Below are 20,496 nucleotides of genomic sequence, written 5' to 3'. Positions count from 1 at the left end.
GCATTTAATTCCTACAACTTAAATGAAATCAAAGTTAAATTTGAACTCATTAAGGATGCGTTCACACTTACACATAAAACCAAAATTAGGTTTAAACTGGGACTGAACCTGGAAGTAAACCTGGACTAGACCAGGGATAAATCAGGATTGAAGAGGACAAAACCAAGTCTACATCAAAACTAAACCACTCAAACCAAGCCCAAACAAGTAATTGTGTACATGTACCATTAAGTAGGACTAACCCTGTACTTGAGGACTATAGAAACTATAGAGGGATGAGAAGGGGTGGTGCCAGGAGGTAAAAGGAACAGTGTGATTGGTCAAACAGGTCTAACCAAGTTTACATTAAAATTGGAAAAAGAACTAGCAACAGTAAACAATGCTGTTAAAACATGATGTATACAGTTTAGTAGATTAAGTGTTTAGTTCCACTTTAGAGTTAAAAATAAAGCTAAAACACAACCGTAAAACCTCCATCTTATTTTACTTGAATTACCACGAGCGTGAGAGCTGTGAAGTGGTGTGGCGTTGCGTCTCACCTGTGTGCGTTGACCTGCAAGACAGGTTTGTAAAGCTGTGGGATCTTCCTGTTGATGAGAGGCTGCAGCGCCTCCTTCAGGCGATGGTAGTTCCGCTCCAGTTCCCTCTGGTACTCTTTCTGATCTGGCCCAATCAGGCTCTTGTTCTTGCGCAGAGCATCCTCACACCTTTGAGTTTAGAAAAATAGACATGACATATTTTAGTTAGAATGCATTCCTGACACTGATTTACAGTGAATTTGTCCACATACCTCTTAGTGAAATCTTTGAAGCAGAGCCGTAGTTTGTTATGGTGTCTGTATAGTTTAGGATCACTGGGAATCTCTGACAGGAAAACTTGAGCTACTTCCAAAGGACCCTGACGGACAATCAAAACAGATGCTCGTATTTATGAAAACAAATAATCAAGTACAATTGATCAGATACGGTTAATCATCTGATATTTAAACTTAAGATTACGGCTGTGTGATATGGTGACAAAAATGTAATCGTGAGCTCATCCCCAGGAAGATCAGCTATTTTGGTGAAATTGTAAGATTGTGATAAACACTGATTCTGTTGTGTGCAAGTAAAGACGTATTATAAAAGCTCTCAGGGTCAAAATGAGTGCTGTCTGCATCTAATAATAACTGACTTGAAAATTAACACCTCCTATCATCGCAACAGCAGCAAGCTTTGTTTTGTAACTATGCATGGTTGCATTGTCCCTGACAAATAAATAAATACAAACATACTAGTTGTTGTTAGCAGTGGTGTGACTCAAAGTTGCGAGACAACTTATAAATTCATCACAGTGAATAATTAGAATAATAATGCTTAAAATGTGTAAGGAAAGGGGAATAGCTAACTCATTGAGTACAGCTCCCTAAAATAACCCTATCCTCACCTGGTTGACTGTCGTGCCCACTGATCCCTGCAGGACCATCTGAAGCATCTTGGCGTCAGCAGGGTCCTGGTGAGTGGCAAAGGCCAGCTCCTGCGTCTTCTTCTGCATGTCCTCAATGGCTACTTCGATGGGAGTGGAGATTATCTGGAACAAAAATGGAATGTAAAACTATGATATACTAAACATAATATCAAGTCTATAGTAAATACTTGTGCAAAAGTGATTGGTAACAGACTGTACTTGAATTAGTTAAATCTGACTTATTATGCCAAAACAACTTTTCAGAGCTTTTAACCACAGTATAGTTGTTCCCCATCTTGGAGTTGTATTTGGAGTGATTCATGCATGTTATCATCTATATTTTCTTCATCAGTATATTGCATATCAAAATTTGTTATGACAGGTCTAGACTCACCTCCTCTTTGTGGATGATGTTGATTCGAGTCTTGATGTAGGGGAAGGCGTGGGAGGTGGTCAGGATGGTTTTGCGTTTGTATTGTTCGTGCAGGTCTCCGTGAGCTCGCCCATCCAGAGTGAAGGGGGTGCAGTACACGAAGCGTCGCAGGTTGTAGTTTTTATCGAAGTACGTGATGCGGTCCTTCATTTCGTACGTGTCAAAATACGGCTCCACATACGTGATCTGGATGAAGGCCTATGGACAAAAAGCATTTTTGTTTCTGTCACTCATGATTCCCGGTGTAAACACTTATGTATGCTTTAGGGACGCTCATTGTTGAATTTATTTAAAGGTACACAGTACTATTTTACTAGTGGATGGCCAACAACCTGCTTGTCACCATGGAGAAGTCAAGAATGTTCCATGATATTTAACATATCTATAGCCACTGAAGCAAAAGATGACTCCATCGATGTTTATTATACAAATGGTACAGGATGCAGCCAAATAATGAATTAATATAAGACATTTATTTAGATCAAAAAAATATTGAGACATTCAGATTGATTATAAAATAAAGATAGATCAGGTAGACTTTGCTTTTATGGTCTACATTTTAATAATTATCACTTTATCTGCAGTCTATTTAATAACCATTATAAACCATGAAGACCCCCTTATATGTTTCTTTCGTTTCTTCTATTGAACTCACCTTATTTGGGTCCAGTTTACATTTGTCCACTGGGTTGGAGTCTTTAATGACTTCTACCTGGTCTTCTCCAAATCTCTCCCCATAGAAACCCTAAAATACAAAAAAGTGTTAATTATTCACAGACAAATCTGCAAACCTCCATAGTTCAAATGCTGTAATTCCTGTTCACCTCTAGCCTGTGTGAGATTTCTGCCAGTTTGGTGATAGCTGGCTCTTTGTAAACAAACTCCTGCTCATCCAAGTCACCGAATTTTGAGCCATAAAATCCAACTCTGAAGTAAGTACCAAACATGCGCTTTCCGTCCTGCAAGAAAAGTCAAAATATTAATATCCAGAAAATTATGTTGTTACCACTGAATTAGCGTAGTAGCTTTGTTACTGTAAGCTGCAAAATATCATGAATATTTACAGTGCAATGTACATTTTGGTTACTTATATATAAGATGAAATCCAAGATCAGTAAACTGCACCATCAACACTAAACGGATATAAAATTTTCCCCCCAAAAATCTCAACCTAACATTGACAACATACACCAAATAACACCAGATGCCTAATACAATTCAGTCGATTCAAATAATATGATAAGAAAAATAAAACAATAGTAGATAAAATATAAAAATAAATAGTTAAAGGAGACCAAATAGAAACTTAAGACAAGTGATTTAAAACCCTCAAAAATTTGATGCAATAGAGAAAGTGCATTAGACTTGTAAAGTGTGATGATTTTAAGTCTGAAGCCCACGACCCATCATCTGACAATAGCATTACAGATTGTTTTAAGTTTTAAGAGCCCCTCAAAACTTACCAAAGGACACAATTAAGTAAAGTGGGAAGTTAGGATCAGCAACCAGGGTAATCAAAAAGGAGAAAACAGAACAAATTTAATCAGGATTTGGCGCCACCAAAGAATAAAAAAACATAATATAAAATAATACTGACAACAGAAAACCGTCACCATTTTGAAAAACATAAGCTAAATCAATACCATGCAAAGAGAAGAGTAAAGAGTTAAAACTGAGTTCCTTTAACACACCATGCACCCACAGTGCAGTCAAGAGGTAAACAAAGTGTCTCACAGTCCATGCAATAAAATAATAATGTTAATACTGTTAAAAAGAATAATGTATGGGGAAAAAAATCAGGGATCGATTTACTGAGAGTTAAGTGTTCAAATAAAATAAACCATTGGAACAAACAAATACATAATTCTGCAAAAATACAATTAAATAACTATTAAAATCATCCTGAAATAATGTGGTTCTTTGACCAGAGCTGCACCGGTGAGCTATAAGAGGCTTTACTTTCCCTCTGTTTGAAGCAGTTGAAATCGAGCCCTGGCTTTGACGTGAGACGCGGTGATGAGAGCTGGACTGACAGTGACAGAGGAGTGAGGGGGTGCAGGTGATGCATTCACTGACATCTTGGTCATTTAAGTCACACTGAGGCTGCCATGCACAGCCTGACAACACTGTTACATCGAGTTACCTCTCCTCTGCACAGCCAGAGGAGGGAGGACAGAGGGAAAGTCCCCAGCAGGGGGCAGACAGTGCACATGTCTGCAGATGTTAATGAATTTGATGTGTGTAACAAAGCAAATAGAGCAAAAGAACGCCCAAAGCTAGCAAACAAGATGAGAAATCAAATACAAAAACATTAAACAAAATGAGCAGGGCCAAGCAGATACCAGTTAGCCACCTACCTCCCAGCCAGTACTCTGTGTGACAAAGAAAATACAGGACATGTGAACACAGCAAGCACACTCACATGTACCACAACTGGTGTTAGGCCAGAAGAACCAGCCCCAAGAAAGCCACAGGAAGAAACACCATCATTATAATGTAGTGTGGCTTTAACAGCAGTTCATCTGGTACAGACTGCCCAACGCTAACTACACACACCAGTATTTAAGTCACACAACTGGCTACTGACTGTGATTCCAAATATCATATTCTCCTGCTCCATACTTTACTGATATAAATAAAGCATGCCAGGGGTATAATAATAAAGGGTAAAACAAAGAAATTATACTCAAAATAAACAGCTGAAATCTCAAAAACTGCACCAAGCTTTGTCTTTGTCATTCTGGATCACTTAAAGGTCTATATTAGGCAAAATTGATTTATGTGAGCTTTTAAACATGTTAGAATATTGTTACCTTCGCAAAAACTTACCTGGAACTGTGTTTTGTTTCATTCACATGGTTGAGTAATCCTTTATTATTAGTCTGTCTACATCTTCAAAGCTCAAAACATTCTGTTCCACTTTATGATGAAGTGGTTTTCAATTTAACAGCAAAATTTTTACAGTTTGTTTAGTAGAGATTGGCAATTCCAGAGCAAAAATAATCCAAATGATTCTAGTAAAGGTGTATGGAGTTTAAAAACACAGTGGAGCACTTCCTTTATTACCACTTGTATTTCGTTTTAGAGAAGAGCCCAGCCTTAATATGCAGGATTTGTGTGTTAAACGTGTGTGAATCAAACAAAACACAACTCCAGATATATTTCTGATAAGGAAACTACATAATAAAATAGATCAGAAAATAGTGTAATATGGGACCTTTAAATGTACTTTAACAGAATTTGTGCATTATGTTACTTGTGTGTATGTTTGCATGGTTTCACAGTGATAAGCAAAATAAAACAGGTGAGTCTTTACCTGATGAACAATTTTCCCAAATGCTTCCTGCAGTTTACCATGAATAGTGGCTAGCTTCTTTGCATCGCGGTTAGCTTCGTGGATTGGGATGAGTACCTTATAAACTTCATTTACCGCCTCGTACATGCCTGCCTAGAATAGAAAGTAAGACCAATTTGAATTTTGTCCACAAAATGTGATTAGGAGGTATGAAAAGGTTACTTACCATGGAAAAAGAGGCAGCAGCCTGCTCTAAAAGTCCGACTAAACCGATTTCTGTGAAGTATTTTCCAGAACAAATGCCCTCCTCATCTGGAGACACCACATCATCAGAGACTGCAGACTCCTCCAGCACGTTTGAAGAGATGTTCTGAAATACAAAGCCATGTAAGTATATGTTCCTCTCATCTAAAGGTGCAGTGTGCACCTTTTCTGGTGAGAGGTTCACCAACTGCTTGTCTGGTGTTTGCTTGGAATATTTTACAGTAGAGCATAAAACTTCTGTCTTGCATTTATTAAATTACAGGTGGTTTTACTTATAAAAGTCCTTTCAAAAACATGTCTTCTTACGGTGAACTGGGTCATCATTGCCAAGATCTAATCTGTAACATGGCCTGGTGGCCATCTCCTGCTCATCTCCATGGAAATAGATAGGTTTAATGCTATACCGTGGATCATTCAAGCAATAACCTCTCCATAGAGACAGGAAGGTGGCGTAATCTCCTCCAGAAAAGTTCCTTAGTTTGCTTTTAAGTCAACTTCCTAGTCATGACTGACTTTAATCAACCAACTAAAACATTAATTTGGTGGATGCAATAATAACTTTGATGTCTTACCTGGAACGTGACACAACCCACAGGGAGATATTTGCGATCTTCCAACATGCTGAGGTATTCAGCCACCAGGGCGGCGCTGTGTACCAAACACTGGGCAGCCTCTGCGTGGTTGTTCCTCTCTGAGTGTTTCCCAGCCATGTTCTGGAGCCACGTGAGCCGCAGGTCCGGAGACGTTTGGTAACCCTTAGCGATTCTGCACGGCAACAGTCGCCACAGGTCACACCAATGCACAGAATATAGACTTACAATAAATACTGCAACAAGTTTAAACTAGGGTTGCAATCAATACCCAGATGCTAATTAATACTAAAACAAGACACTGATTTGAAAAAGTATGAATACAGACAAATAAATGTATATGACAAGGATTTGACCATGTCTGAATAATTTTATAATAGAATTGATCTATATTAAAACTCGTATTAAACCACATAATGAAAAAGGAAAAAAAAAACATACAACATTTAATTTTTGTATTCTGAAATAGACTAGAGGGCATTTAAATCTCAATTTGTAATTAGTTTGTATCATGACAACACTAACTAATAAGGTGCCTGCAGTCTTTACCTGTACATCAGATCAATGAGCATCTCTGGATCTTCCTGATGCTCTTTCATCTTCACTGTGTCTGACAGGATCATGTGCAAATTAAATACAAGGTCCTGAACCTGGAGAGCAAAGCACAGCTCATATTAACTGGAACTTAAACCATAACAATCTAAAATCAAGGCCCAAAATCTTTCTGTTAGTATATATAGTACATGACAATGCATACATTTCTCAGCATCTTACAATCTTCAAAATTTAAAGTGTGTACCTGGTCTGGAAATGTGGTTTCTCTGAGCTCCAGGTCCTCCTCTGCATACGTGAGGATTGTTTTTAAGGAACGGCGTAAAAACTCCTCATTGAAATTTTGAGATGTTCCCACAAGAGATGAGAGGGACATGGTCACCTGCATCTTCACCCGAGCAAAGTTCTGATGGACACACACAGATATCATTGTATTACAGGGGCTCAAGTTAGTTAAATTATAAGTTTTTTAGTGCAGTTGAACAATTACATTTCCTATCTCAAAGTTTTGTCTCATGAGGAGGTAGAGAGAAGCGCTGGCATGAGATCTGATGGTGCTGATGCTACTGCTGCAGCTTCTTAGCAACCGTAAACAAAGATCTGCACACTGCTCTGTCTCCTCTTCAAACAGCAGCTCCGGAAACTGGAAATACAAAATAAACAATCACTTAGACAAGAATAGAGGAGAAGATCAGTGTTTTTGAAAATGAAGATACTTGGGTAGATGGTATTCCATTCCATTTAGTTGAGTAACTTTTTAAAGAGACTGTACTTTTCAGAATAGTTAGAGCTGAATACTTGACAGTGTACTCTGGTTACTCTTTACACTGTGAGTAAATCTATAACTGACAAAGTTTTACATGATTTAAACATGTTTCTAACGTTTATCTAATTTTTATAGTCTTCTCATTTGAAAATACCAGAGTTTATGCATTATTCAATGTTTTGTCATTTCAAAAAAATCAACTTAAAATTATAAATCAGATTACAAACAAACAGTTAACAGTATTTATATTGTGCTGAATGGAAAACACTTTGGTCACCTTGAGTGTCGTAAAGGGCTCTATAGATAAAGTGTCATTGATTGATAGTATACTTTATTTGACTACTGCTTTATACTTTTACTTCAGTAAGATAGTACAAATTTGATCTACTTTACCCATTTCACGAAGAGACAAACCTTAGACACAAGTGCTCTTTGTGTAGCAAAGCAGTGCTGCAGGTAGAGGGCGCTCTGGTTACAGGCCATACTGTGTAGCAGCACCTTCAGAACTCCTCCCAGGATGCTCTCTTTGGATTCAGTCACGGATACAGTCTGTAACAATGAACCACATAAGTTACAAGTTATATTTAAATATTTGTTTCAATTTCATATTGTCCACATACCTGTACAATGATTTCCAATGTATCCAGAATAATTAGGTTGGCCTCTGTTGCCAGGTTTCCATCTATAAGTGCTTCATGCTCCAGCTCTGCTCTTGTCCTGAAGTTAGAAATAAAACAGTCACACTCCAGATATGCTATGTTTTTAACATATTTCTATGAGCCACTTAATAATTTTACTCAAATTAAGTAAATTAATCTCTATCAAATTCAATATTGAGTTAAAAGAGAGTGACATTTATATAATATAATGTATCTTCACTGTTTAGTGGCTTTAGCTGTTTTAAATGAGCTCTGTAAATTAATTTGAATTGAAATATACAATTTATTCCTTCCTCTATCAGATTTGTCTTAACAAAAAACAGAATCGATACACTCTCTACAACGTGCGTAAACCACACTAAAATGCACAAGAACTGGCCTCATTGATCCAATACATCTACAAACATTGTAATCTACATTATGTGGTCTAATCTGTATTATTCACTATAGTATTTGCTTTGCTTGTTCCAGCAGTTCCAATCAAAAGGACACACATAAACTGCAGCTCCAAAACAAGCACATGGGTTAAAAGCATGACAGACCCACGGCAACAGCTACAAACTGTATGTACCAGAAACAAACACTGTTACTGGGACTGGAGTCAGATGAGAGGGTCAGAACCAGGGCTGGTGGGAGGTTAGGGTATTCAAATGCATGGGCCAAATGTACAATATACCTTACTATATCTCATACAGTCCTGCATTAACACTAAATAGATGACATTCCTTTTAGTAGTCTACCCGATTTTATCTACAGAATTTTGATAGGGAATTATGTTATAGTTTTTAAATAATGTATTATTTTGTATGACTGTCAAATTTATGGTTGATTTTTTTCCAACTCTATGGGGGGGTCTGCCATCTGCTTATCTGCATGGAGATGTTATTACTGTGCCTAGAATGTTCCATAGTATGACTTTAAAATTATCCATCAGGCAAGTTTTCAAATGGGTCGCCTTTCTAAATATTTAACCTGTCAGGTGGTCTGGTGGCATCACCTGCAAGCTTGTTTCCATGGAGACAGGTTTAATGCCATCCTGTGGAACATTCCAGTCAAAGCACTAACATCTCTAAGGAGGCTAAAATCGATTATAAAGATTACATAGATTACACATTTAAATAAACATTAAAAACAACCTCCCCACTATCCTAAGTATCCTAAGAACTGAACCATTGCACACATGCATATGAATACATGATAAATGGGAGACTAAAGCATTGCCTTAAATACTGAGCACACAGCAAATGTCCATACAATACCTGACTGATCTGTGACTCCTACATAAACACAGCAACATGAGAAAACAAATGAAAGTTAACAAAAAGTGATCAATATATTTAGGTTAAGAACAGGGATGAAAACATACTCTGTTCTTATAACAAAATAACACAGGGGAATGATTCAATGTTGGTAAGTGTTTTTTGGGGAAACTTATATGGTGCGAGGAAGGATAGGGTATACAAATAATTAGGCTTATGGTATGTATACTCTTAAATATACCATGAAATATAGAAATTCAGGCTTTTAGAGAAAACATGCACTCATTAAATCAGAAATGCACATACTTGTCCAACTTTTCACTGTTCTGTCTCCAGTGGGTCATGTCCTTTCTCCAGCGCAAGTTTTCCTGGCTGCCAAAAGCACTGCCAGAAGGACTCCGCTCTAAAACATGAACAAACAATTATTGACTTTAAACGGCAGTTAAAAACGTGTGTACACACTAACACGTGACATATTTGGTCAGAATTGCAGCATCCAGCCTGTGGGGTTAGACAAACTCAACCCCACCAGAGCATCAGACAGTCGCTGCAGTGACATGCACATAGAATGTATGTAGAAGTGGACTGAGGGAGTGTTAGCTGTTAGATTTCCTATTTGGAACATGGCAGCTAGTAGGCTAGCTATGTCCATCTCTATACTATGCATACTTAGACTTAGACTTAAACAAGCCACAAGGGAAATTATTTTGACACACCAGCTCACACATGACAGTATATTTTAATAACAAAGAGCAATGTATATAAATGGTAATAATGAATTCAAAATAAGTAGCAAGAATAAAAGACCGGTGCCAAATAAGGCATAATTATATAAATGTATATGTACAACTAAAAACTAAAGAATAAAGACCTGAACTGAATCTCTTGTACCAATGAATTTTCTCATACTATTATAATTTCAATATAATAGCATTACTGGTATTTCCATCAACATCACTCAGTTCTGATTTCCAGCAATTTGGCTTATTATTAACTTGAGAAAATCAATCAATCTTTATTTATAGATCCCTTTACAACATGGATAGATTCTGTTCAGAAAAAAAAAAAAAAAAAAAAAAAGTTGTGTAAGCAGTTTTTGGGGAAATTCAATTATGACTGGACAGCGTAGTCACAGTACTTGTCGGTATAAAGGTGATTGCTTTCCAGAGACCAGTTTTATCTCACCTAGCTGACCACGGCTGCGACGGACCATCTCCTGCCTGGCCCCGATGCTTCCCAAAATAGCCTCCTCCAGTTTAGCCTTCATGTCTTTGGATTTCTTGAATGTGAGGCTGTTCATTCGCTCAAAGGCCTTCTTCCCCTGCATTGTGAACACAACATGGGCCTTGTATCCATGAAGCCGAGGGTGAGAGAGTAAGCGGACAGAGAAGAAGCCAGGAAGTTATTTGCAGCACAGCACTCAGCAAGCAAAGCAAGTTAGAAGCAAGACAGTAAAATGTATGCTAGTTAAAGGTGCACTGTGCAACTTTTCTGATGCTTGTCTCCATGGAGATCATAATGCTTTGTCTGGAATGTTTCACAGTATGGTATTAAACCTTTCTATCTTCATGGAGACCAAACCAGACCAAGTTACAGGTCAGATTTGTGGAAAGGCGATCCCGCTCACAGACAGAATGCCTCTTTTTCTAGGTATTGTTAAGCTATAAAACCATCCGTAATTTAATAAATGTAAGGAAGAGCTGTTTTATGTCATGTTGTGGGTATTCTAGGCAGAGCAATGACATATACATAGAAACAAGTAAATGGCAGGACTCTTAACCAAAACATTACATAGTGCATCTTTAAAACAGAGACAATATTGCAAAAGTGTATATAGCCAGCATTTCACATAGCAAGAACGCACCAAGCTACAGACAGAAGAGCAGAGGCAAAACAACTATTCAATGAAATGTAAGGTTTGAAATTTCTGTACAAAGGCCGATAGTTAGCACTTTCAATTAATATTATATATACTGGGTCGATATTTGCTCTTTTTAGTGTATTCCCTATCGGCTATAAATCTTCAGCAGAGCTCAATATTTTGTTTGACCCAACCAGAAGCCTAAATATGCATGAAAAATGCGGGCATAAATCTTTATTTGAACATTTTAGTCCAAAGAGGGTACTGCAAAAATGTGACTACTCTGGACTCTGCAGTTTGTAATAAATAAAATAAAAGGTTGTAGATGGTTTATTTGATAATTTGGGAAAAATTACCTAAATCTGCCCCACATATCAGCCCAAAAACCAGAGCACATTGGCCATTGGTTCTTCTGGATTCTAAACGATTTTATCAACATTCATATTGGTATCAGTTTCAGAGTTTCAGGATTTCAGGATCTCAGGATGTCAGGATGTCAGGATATCAGTTCAGGGTTAGGCCAATCAATGTAATTAGACTATTTGCTGCTGGTCCATAAGGTCACTTGAAGTTTACACTTTCATTTATTCAGTGTAGCTCTACAGTTACATAACACATTCGGATCAGTTTAATAAAGAGCTGTGTTATGTTTTATTCACACATGTTTGAGTAACCCTGTATTATTGGGCTGTCTACATCTCCAAAGCTCAAAATCCTCTGTTCAACCTCGTGATATCATGAAGCCGTAGTTTTCAAGTTAACAGCTACCTTTTACCCTTTGTTGTGTAAAGTGTGGCAATTCCAGTGCTAAAATCATCCAAATGATTCTTTTGAAGGCGTATGGAGTTGAAAAACACAATGGAACACTTCCTGTATTACCACATGACATCACAAGATAGAACAGAGTGTCTTCTGTTTGAGAGAAGAACTCAGCCAATATATGCAAGGTTTGTGTGTTAAACGTGTGAATAAAACAAAACAAAACTCCAGGTATGTTTGTGATGAGGAAACTATAAATATGTGATTCTGCAAGCCAACGTGAATGTCTAAATGTCATGTTATTATCCTAAATGTGTATAGATGCCATACTCTTGATTGATATTAGCAGATAGCATAAATATCATATCAGAACTGAAAAAGCAGGATCAGTGCATCTCGAGTTAAAATACGGTGAATAACTCATGCCTTTCCATAATGTTACCTTGTATTCAAAGCAGGATACGCAGAGGTAAAGTAGGTCCAGAAGGCGGTTGAGCTGGGTCACAGACAGGTCAGTGAACCACTTCTGTAGCACCAGCTCATCTGCATTTTTGAGCACCCACAGGAGACAGATCAACAGACTGCGACTGGACTCAGCCGAAAAGCTCCCATGCTGACGTGGGGTCTGAAGAAGAATCAAAGAACAATTTTATAACAGGAATCATAAAAGAATAATGATGTGTCTCACTTAAAGGTGTACAAACTAACTTTTCTATCTCTCTTGTATTTATTCAAGGTTTTATTGCTCAAAATGCTTGGCAAACAGGATTTCTTACTGTAAGTGGGGTCGCCTCTACACCGATCTGTCCTGCAACTTGATTTGCTATTGTCACCTGCTAGTTTCCATGGAAATGTACAAGTTTAATGCAAGGTTCCCCTTTATGCCCACAGAAAAATCCACACACCTGGGAGTTGAGCATGAAGCTGCTCGGTCGGGACATTGGCGACGCTGTGGAGGTGCCTGCTATTGCCATGGCAACAGTTTGGTTAATTATGTTAGCTTCACTTTCTGCCTCTTCACCACTGCTGCTCACTGCTGCCCCCGGGGGAGCTCCAGGACGCCCCCACTGGTTATGGGATTCTAAAGGACAGAACAAAGAACACAACAACACATTTTTAATTGGAACATTTTCGAGCACATTTCACCAGAGACCAAGCTTAAATTTTAATGTCAGAATTTGTTTGAAACTGCAGAAAATGCAGAGGTGGGAAACTGGGGTCACTGTTAAATTATATATTATTTATTATTTAAAAACATGGAGAGAAAAGATTATAAGAAACAATGAATTTCATCAAATTTTTTTCTGATTTGTCTGATAATCCTGTTTTGGTGGATTACTTACATTAACCACAAATGTGCAACACAACAGTACACAAATTAAGCACAATTACATAACAGATGCTACGTTCAAGTGCAAAGGTCTAGTGTTGTTTAAGGTTAGAGGGCAGAAAAACTAAATCTGACTGGTAATTTGACATCAGCTGGTACACTGTTTCAAGGCCATTCACTTTTCAGGTCATCTGATAACCTTTTGGAATATAGGATGAACTAACTGAAGGTCATGGAAAGGTTACAGTTTGGTCGAGTTGTTGTGCATTATTGTTCTTAGTGATCTGTGTTAACAATGACATTTTGTGAAGAGTTTAAAGGGCCCATATTATGCTGTTTTCTGATATATGTTATAATGTGGTTTCCTTATAAAAAAAAATTTAAATAAAAAAAAAAACATAGCTAGTGTTGTGTTTTATGAACACTGTGCTCCACTGTGTTATTAAACTACATACACCTTCACTACAATTATTTGGATAATTTCAGCCGTGGAACTGACATTCTGTAGTAAATCAGATAAAAAGGCAGTTGTTAACTTGAACCCTACTGCTTCATGACATCACAAGGGAGAACAAAGCATTCTGAGATTTGGAGATGTAGACAGAATAATAATAAAGGATTACTCAACCGTGTGAATGAAACAAAAATAACTCCAGGTATGTTTTTGAGGAGGTAACAACATTATAACATGGCTTAATACTCACAAGAGTAAATTTTGCATAATATATGACCTTAAAGTAGAATACAGATATATTTATAGAAATGCATGAAATATGAAAATTTGTATTTTGTACATATGACAACTTGAAATTTCTATATAATCTAAATAAAAATTATTTTAAAAACACAACAAAAAGAAATGATTAAAAAGAAAATGAACAAAAACTTGCTGGTATTTAGTGATATATCTATAGATAATTGGCCCATACATTTTTTAAATCTCAACCTAGCACATTTTGGATAGTTTAAGAAAAAAATCACCTGATTACTGTTACTGGAATAATAGAATTGTTAATGTAACCTGCCCCTAAGTATATATATTGTTGAAGTATGTACCAGTGAAGTCGTGCAGCTGAGGCAGTGCTTCCATGACGATCCCAATTAGAGGCAGGTACAGCATGGCAACTCGACCTTTGACCTCTGGGTCGGCATACCGTGGGTCAGAGTCATGACTGGAGAGCAGGTTATGAACTACATTTACCACTTTCTTATGCAGACCAAACATCCTGAAAAATAGGACAAAACACAAGCATTGTTAAAGAAAAATACTGTTAATTATTTTCATAGCCTTAATAAATTATGAATTTAATTGATAATGAACAAACTGTTTATTAATAATGATACAGGCATAGTATCAACTTAATTAATACCCTAACTAATACCAACTCTAGTCCCTAAACTAGTAATAAATAACCTTGATCTGGTTTGGTCTCCATGAAGAAAGAAAGGTTTAATACCATGCTGTGAAACATCCCAGATAAGGCAATAACTCCACCTCCATGAAGAAAAGCATCTGACAGACCCTCCATCAGAAAAGTTACACAATGCACGTTTAATCCTAAAAGAAAAGTCCACTTACACTTCATTCTCTGGCTCTAGAATCACAGACAGCTCAGACAACACCAGCCCAGCCAAAAAGTGCTGCTCTCGAAATGGAACTGACAGCTCAAACATGTTGGCTATTTTTTGGTCTTGGACATGAGTGGAGAAACCAGAGCTCTATGAATGAAAAATACAAGTGATTTTCATGTACATATAGGCTAGTGTCTTAATAAAGTGTTGTTTATATGTATTCTGACCTGTGAAGTGGCAGATGACACAGAAGGCGATGGGGAGGCTGGGGGGGTGAGCAGGCTGCACGGGAGATTAAGTGTGACATAATGCTCATGGCTACACACAATCCTCAAGAAATCCAGCCTTAGAGACTCCAGGGTGGGGTTTTGGAGATTATAAAGCTTCGTTGACACCTACAAAATGGAAAGAGATAACAGTTGTTGTAAATTCCCCAGTATAACTGTTAGTTCAGAAACTGTTTATTTAGTTCAGGCATTCATAGGCAGCTCAGAGGTCATTGGAAGCACCACTGTAATGCTGTTACTTCTGGCCTAACTGCTGTAGCTTCAGATCAATACCTATAACCTATATAAGTGTATCTATGTTAGAGGTGGGTTTGTAAATATTTATATTGTCTATTTAATTGTTACGTAATACTATGACGTGCTTAATACCATGCTGTGGTTTGGATGATTTTGGATGATTGCTGTAAACTGTTTTATGTGCTAGCTACTCCCACGATGTGACAGTTATTTCAGGTAGTAATATGATTTAAATGTTCCTGCAGATTACCAGACAAAAGAATAGATAAACAAATGGATAAAAAGATACAAGAAAGGACATTAAATCTCCTCAAAGTCATTCCGGTGTCCGTCTTCACTCTCTGTTTGGAGTATTGTTTTGTATGACGTGTCCCAGTACATCACAATCTACAGTCCTAGATATCTCTAATAACAGTCTTATGAAATTCTAGCAAGTTTACTTGAATGTTTTACTTGCATGTGATGGTTAGGAAAAATAATTTTCAGCCTAAACCCCTTCTTAAAGATGCACTTGTAAATTTCCAGGGGGAGAGTCAACTACCTGCTCATCTCCTTGCCTTGAATGTTCCACAGTGTGACATTAATGTTATCTATCTTCATGAAGACAAGCAGGTGATGCCATAAGGGCAAGATACAGAGGCAAACTGCATGATTTTCAACATTAATTGTGTGTGAAAACAAACACTTCAAAATAAAGATATAATTAATTTTCAAAAAACAGTCTACATCAAGTTTTTTGGTAACACTTATTGCCATACTGTGGAACTTTCCAAGAAATTCATAACATCTCCATGGAGACAACTAGGTGCTGGACCACTCAAAGAAAAGATAGTATTAGTTTACTTAACCTAATTCTAATTAAATTATTATATATATTGTCACTTTATACCATCACACTACAACTGTTACTAAGTGTACCTGCTTCCAATAGGCTCTTATTAAAGTGAAGACAAAGCCCCTGTCCATTACTGAGAGCAAATCATTCAGAAAGAAGGCCAGGCTGGTGTTAAGTCTCTCCACAAGCTCCAAGTCCTGGTTTAAAACACAAGACAAAATATGTACATTTGTATAAAAGACTGGTGTAGGTAACATAATGTATAAGTTAAAAACAAATTGATATGAAAACCATACCTTCTGAAAGCGAGATACAATATCCCCGGCGATGGTGCTGACCAGGGCTGTGATATCATCCATGAAGCGCTCTGGGAAGCGATGTTTCCGTGGCGACTCCAACCGGTCCGTGAAGTACAGGTGGTGGATAATACTCTTCACCTGTGACAAAGAAGTTGATTGTTACTGACAGTTAAAATTAGGAATACAGGTAATATACTAAGCATTAAATGTAATCTACCATCAGTTCAAAGAAGAACCAGGCCTGTTGGAGAGCGCCCTCACGGACACTGCCACTGCTCACAACCCACTGCAGAGCCAACTCCTCGTGAAACAGCTAAAACAAATAAAACAAAACACACAAGACACAAGAGGAAAAGGTTAATAAAATGTATTAAAACTAGATCTTGAAGCTAACATTTTCATTAAAAAGTTTTAATAATGCCATTTACTACTGAGGATAACTGTAACTATTTTCAGTAAATTCTATAGTAATTAATTAATTGTATTTTAAAAACAAGGGAATGCAACTAATATAATAGTATAATTATAACACTAATATTAACACTAATATTAACATTCAATGTTTTTATTTAATTACAAGTCCCCAACACTGAAAATAAACATTGAAAAAAGCATTGTTGATGTAATAAGCCACATTAGCTACACTCAAAATGCTGCCATGCAAATCACAACTGTTAGTTCAAAAGCTGGAATGCAATATTTGTTTCAACATAGTTTGCATTATCCTTTATTCTAAATATCAGACACTGGCTAATACAGTGCATCTGGTGCAATACCACTTATATTCTCTTGTATATATATATATAAACACGGGTCAAAAGTTTGGACCCACCCTCTCATTCAATGTTTTTTTTTCTATATGTTTACTACTTTCTATTATATACTATTTGCTGTACATCAAAGACATCAAATATATTATTTAGTAAAGAAAAAAGTTAAATACCTGTACTTAATATTTTTCGAGAAATCAAAGGGTGGCTATTTGAGGATTCGAATATAAAATAGATTAAAATAGTTAGTAAACTTACTTAACTTTCTTTTCTCTACTTCATATATTTGATGTCTTCTGTATGGACTTAAAAAAAAAAAAAACATTGAGTGAGATAGTGAGATAGTGTGTCCATACCTGAATGGTAGTGTGTTCAATTTGGGAACTCTGTAACGCTGTGTTGTAGCTGAAACAATGTCTTATTTTGCCTAAGCTAACGCTATCTTCATTCTATCATGTTTATTAGTGTAGCACACAGACAAATGCACTATACAAGCTTCTCACAGTTAGCTGACATCAGTTCAGCTCAGATTGTGTTAGCCAGACCCCAGCAAACATTCATAACTCTGAGAAAGAGGCAGATCAGTGGACCATTCAGCATTCACCACAAACACAACATCAACCAATCCAATGCACACATCGAGACAAGACAAAAGAGAGGAGGAGAGACGAGAAGAGAAGAGCGGGGCAGGTCTGTCTCCTCCCCCGGTGCAAGAGGCTCTACCTTTTTTGTGGGCAATCGTCCTGTTAAACTTTGCAAGAAACTGGAGCTCTCAGTGTGCGAAGACATGCGATTACCACAGCGCTCCATGGCCTAAGGGTGGGATGAATGAACGTGAACACAGGTTAGTGGAGGAGCAACGGGAGTGTGGAGAAGCACCTTTTTCCTCCTCAGGAAAATGTGTCTGCCACAGTCACGCACACACAAACACACACACGGACGGTCACACACACAAAATGCATACATGGAAAATACATTGTGGATATTCTCTCACATTCATTCACTCCCTCACATATCCACACACACACACACACACACACACACACACACACATACATGAAGACAGACAAGGCAGGTACACAATAGACAAGTTAATGCAAAAACTATACACTAAACATTTAAGAAGATATAATTAATTACACATCATTCTATTCAGGTGCACTACGTATCTTTTTTGGTAAAGCACCTGCCATCTGCTTGTCTCCACAGACATGTTATGAATGACTTTGCCAGTGATGTTTCAGAGGATGGCATTAAAATTACCCATCTCCATAGAGACAAGCAGATAAAGCCGCCAGACCATGTGACAGATCTGTGGAGAGGCAAGCTGGCTCACAGTAGAATTCATGTTTTTCAAGGTATTTCTGAGCAGTAAAAACACACATAAAAAAAAATAAAAGCAAGGCAGATAAAATAATGCCATAACATGAAACATTCAAGAATCTCCGTGGAGACAAACAGGCTGCAGAATCCTCTTCCCGCTGCCAGAAAAGTTACATAGTGCACTTTAAGGTTCACATTTATGTCTTATGTTGAATTTCAGAGCAGCTAGAATCGACATTTTGAGCAGCCATAGTAAATATCTGTTTAATAATAATACAAATATAACTAAAAATGACAAAAGACAAAAACAAATAAATAAATAATAATTAAAAGGTGACTCAGACAGGAACAGGACAGGTGAACAGGGTCACTTTCACACATACGCAGATACACCATGCACCAGTGAAGGATGCTATGCTATGGTTAGTGTCAGGTCATGCATAACTACATTAAATGGGAAGGTTAAAGCAAAGAAATTAAAAAAAATATTGAAATACAGAAGAAGCTAAAGGAACACATTGACTGTAAACTAAAAATGTATGAGGTAAGATCTAACATATTTTTTCCCTTCACAAAAACACAATGACAGACCATATTAGATTGTCTTGTGCTTTTTATAGGTTGTGTAGTTAAGTCAGTAATAGAAACATAATTGAGAAAAAAATAATGTTAGATCTTGTGAAAGCTACATACTAAAATGGTAGCTCTATTGACACCGTTCAAGAGAATATTGTAATTTGGAGTTTTGAACTTTTTTCTTTGAGCTATGGAGGTTGTGCTTTCATAATTCATGAAAGATTAAAGGTGCATTGCATAACTTTGGAGATGTTATTGCTTTGCCTGGAATGTTTCATGGTCTATCTAGCATGTAGGATGTTTCTTTTGCTCAAAAATACAACAATTCTCTCTGTGAATAGGGTTGCATCTCCACAGATCTAACCTCTAATGTGGCCTATAGTTGTCCCTTTTTAATCTCTACTGTGGGACATTCTAGACAAAGCAATACCATCTCTATGAAAACAAGCAGGGGACAAAAACTCCACCAGAAAAGTTTCATGGTGTACTTTCTTAAATTATTTTAGCACAAAGAAACCAAAACTTCAAGTGTTCCAATATCTTTTGAACGTGATGTGATAGTGAGTGGGCCTAGCTGAGGTTGAGTGAAGGAGGAGGGGGCACTGGTAAGACCACCTGCATGGTTTCTGGAGCAGACCCAGGGCTGGATCCCCACGGGTCACTGTTACAGCCCATGGAGTGAACCCAGGAGTTGGAGCGGTCTAAACCCTAAACAGGGGCGCCAACGTCAAAGGTCAAGAGACACAAGGCCAGGCAGGAAACAAGGGATGAGCGAGCAGCACGGGGAAGGAGGAGGGAAGCAATAGTTACAGGTTAAACAGGTTCACAGGTCACCACTGCTGGAAAACACCAAGGGCCAGAAATCATAATGGAGTAAAGTTAAAGGAACTGCATGAAATATTATGATTTTAAATTCCATAAACATAACCTAACCATGTCCCTAAATATGAGGTAGACATGTAGAGATGGTTTCCGCAGTAGTCATCTGGACACTGTTTTTGCAATCAAAATATTTCGGCTACCATCCAGAAGCCATTTTAAATGTAATGGTCTGAGACACTGGGGTTTATACTACTGTGTTGAATAAGTTCTGCCCTCAAGAAGAGTTTTAGAGTAACTTACTCAACTCAAATCAATCAAATATTCACTGATAATGATTCTAATACTGATTTAATCTCAATTATTTAAAAAAAAAAAACATCGAACATGTTGGGCCAGTTTTTATGTTATAATTTCAGGCTTTGGTTCCCAAGATGATTATCAAACCAATAAGCAGAATAAGTCTCACATGAATTTCTTATTTGGGTTACCAGTTTCAACGCTGAAATCCAGTTGGTTTAAACCTAAAATCCTTCTCACTGATCTAAATCCTCACTACCCAAA

The 20,496-nt window shown here is 37.3% G+C and overlaps 1 protein-coding gene across 8 annotated transcripts in view; it reads right to left on the bottom strand.

The window, feature by feature from the left end:
- dock7 (dedicator of cytokinesis 7) overlaps positions 1-20,496 on the bottom strand; it is a 51,043-nt gene that overhangs the window by 2,454 nt on the left and 28,093 nt on the right. For 2 of the 8 annotated variants that reach the window (XM_055164511.1, XM_055164514.1), the window contains 27 exons: positions 17,938-18,027; positions 16,662-16,757; positions 16,442-16,582; positions 16,229-16,342; positions 15,014-15,181; positions 14,794-14,933; positions 14,271-14,440; positions 12,790-12,965; positions 12,327-12,509; positions 10,450-10,585; positions 9,571-9,667; positions 9,265-9,282; positions 7,967-8,063; positions 7,761-7,895; positions 7,071-7,223; positions 6,828-6,986; positions 6,578-6,678; positions 6,011-6,203; positions 5,401-5,544; positions 5,196-5,327; positions 4,237-4,251; positions 2,704-2,829; positions 2,535-2,624; positions 1,841-2,077; positions 1,426-1,569; positions 791-897; positions 540-707 (listed from right to left, as the gene is read on the bottom strand). In XM_055164511.1, coding sequence (XP_055020486.1) covers positions 540-707; positions 791-897; positions 1,426-1,569; positions 1,841-2,077; positions 2,535-2,624; positions 2,704-2,829; positions 4,237-4,251; positions 5,196-5,327; positions 5,401-5,544; positions 6,011-6,203; positions 6,578-6,678; positions 6,828-6,986; positions 7,071-7,223; positions 7,761-7,895; positions 7,967-8,063; positions 9,265-9,282; positions 9,571-9,667; positions 10,450-10,585; positions 12,327-12,509; positions 12,790-12,965; positions 14,271-14,440; positions 14,794-14,933; positions 15,014-15,181; positions 16,229-16,342; positions 16,442-16,582; positions 16,662-16,757; positions 17,938-18,027 — 3,530 coding nt within the window. Of the gene's footprint in view, positions 1-539; positions 708-790; positions 898-1,425; positions 1,570-1,840; positions 2,078-2,534; positions 2,625-2,703; positions 2,839-4,236; positions 4,252-5,195; positions 5,328-5,400; positions 5,545-6,010; positions 6,204-6,577; positions 6,679-6,827; positions 6,987-7,070; positions 7,224-7,760; positions 7,896-7,966; positions 8,064-9,264; positions 9,283-9,570; positions 9,668-10,449; positions 10,586-12,326; positions 12,510-12,789; positions 12,966-14,270; positions 14,441-14,793; positions 14,934-15,013; positions 15,182-16,228; positions 16,343-16,441; positions 16,583-16,661; positions 16,758-17,937; positions 18,028-19,728; positions 19,822-20,496 lie in introns of all 8 variants that reach the window. The other 6 variants (XM_055164513.1, XM_055164516.1, XM_055164515.1 and 3 more) reach the window with 4 other exon arrangements.

The sequence above is a fragment of the Boleophthalmus pectinirostris genome, unplaced genomic scaffold, assembly GCF_026225935.1.
Source record: "Boleophthalmus pectinirostris isolate CB_2022bp ecotype Guang Dong unplaced genomic scaffold, ASM2622593v1 HiC_scaffold_7, whole genome shotgun sequence".
Lineage (NCBI taxonomy): Eukaryota > Metazoa > Chordata > Actinopteri > Gobiiformes > Gobiidae > Boleophthalmus > Boleophthalmus pectinirostris.
The sequence above is the reverse complement of the archived record's forward strand: the minus strand, read 5'-3'. Positions and strand labels throughout refer to the sequence as shown.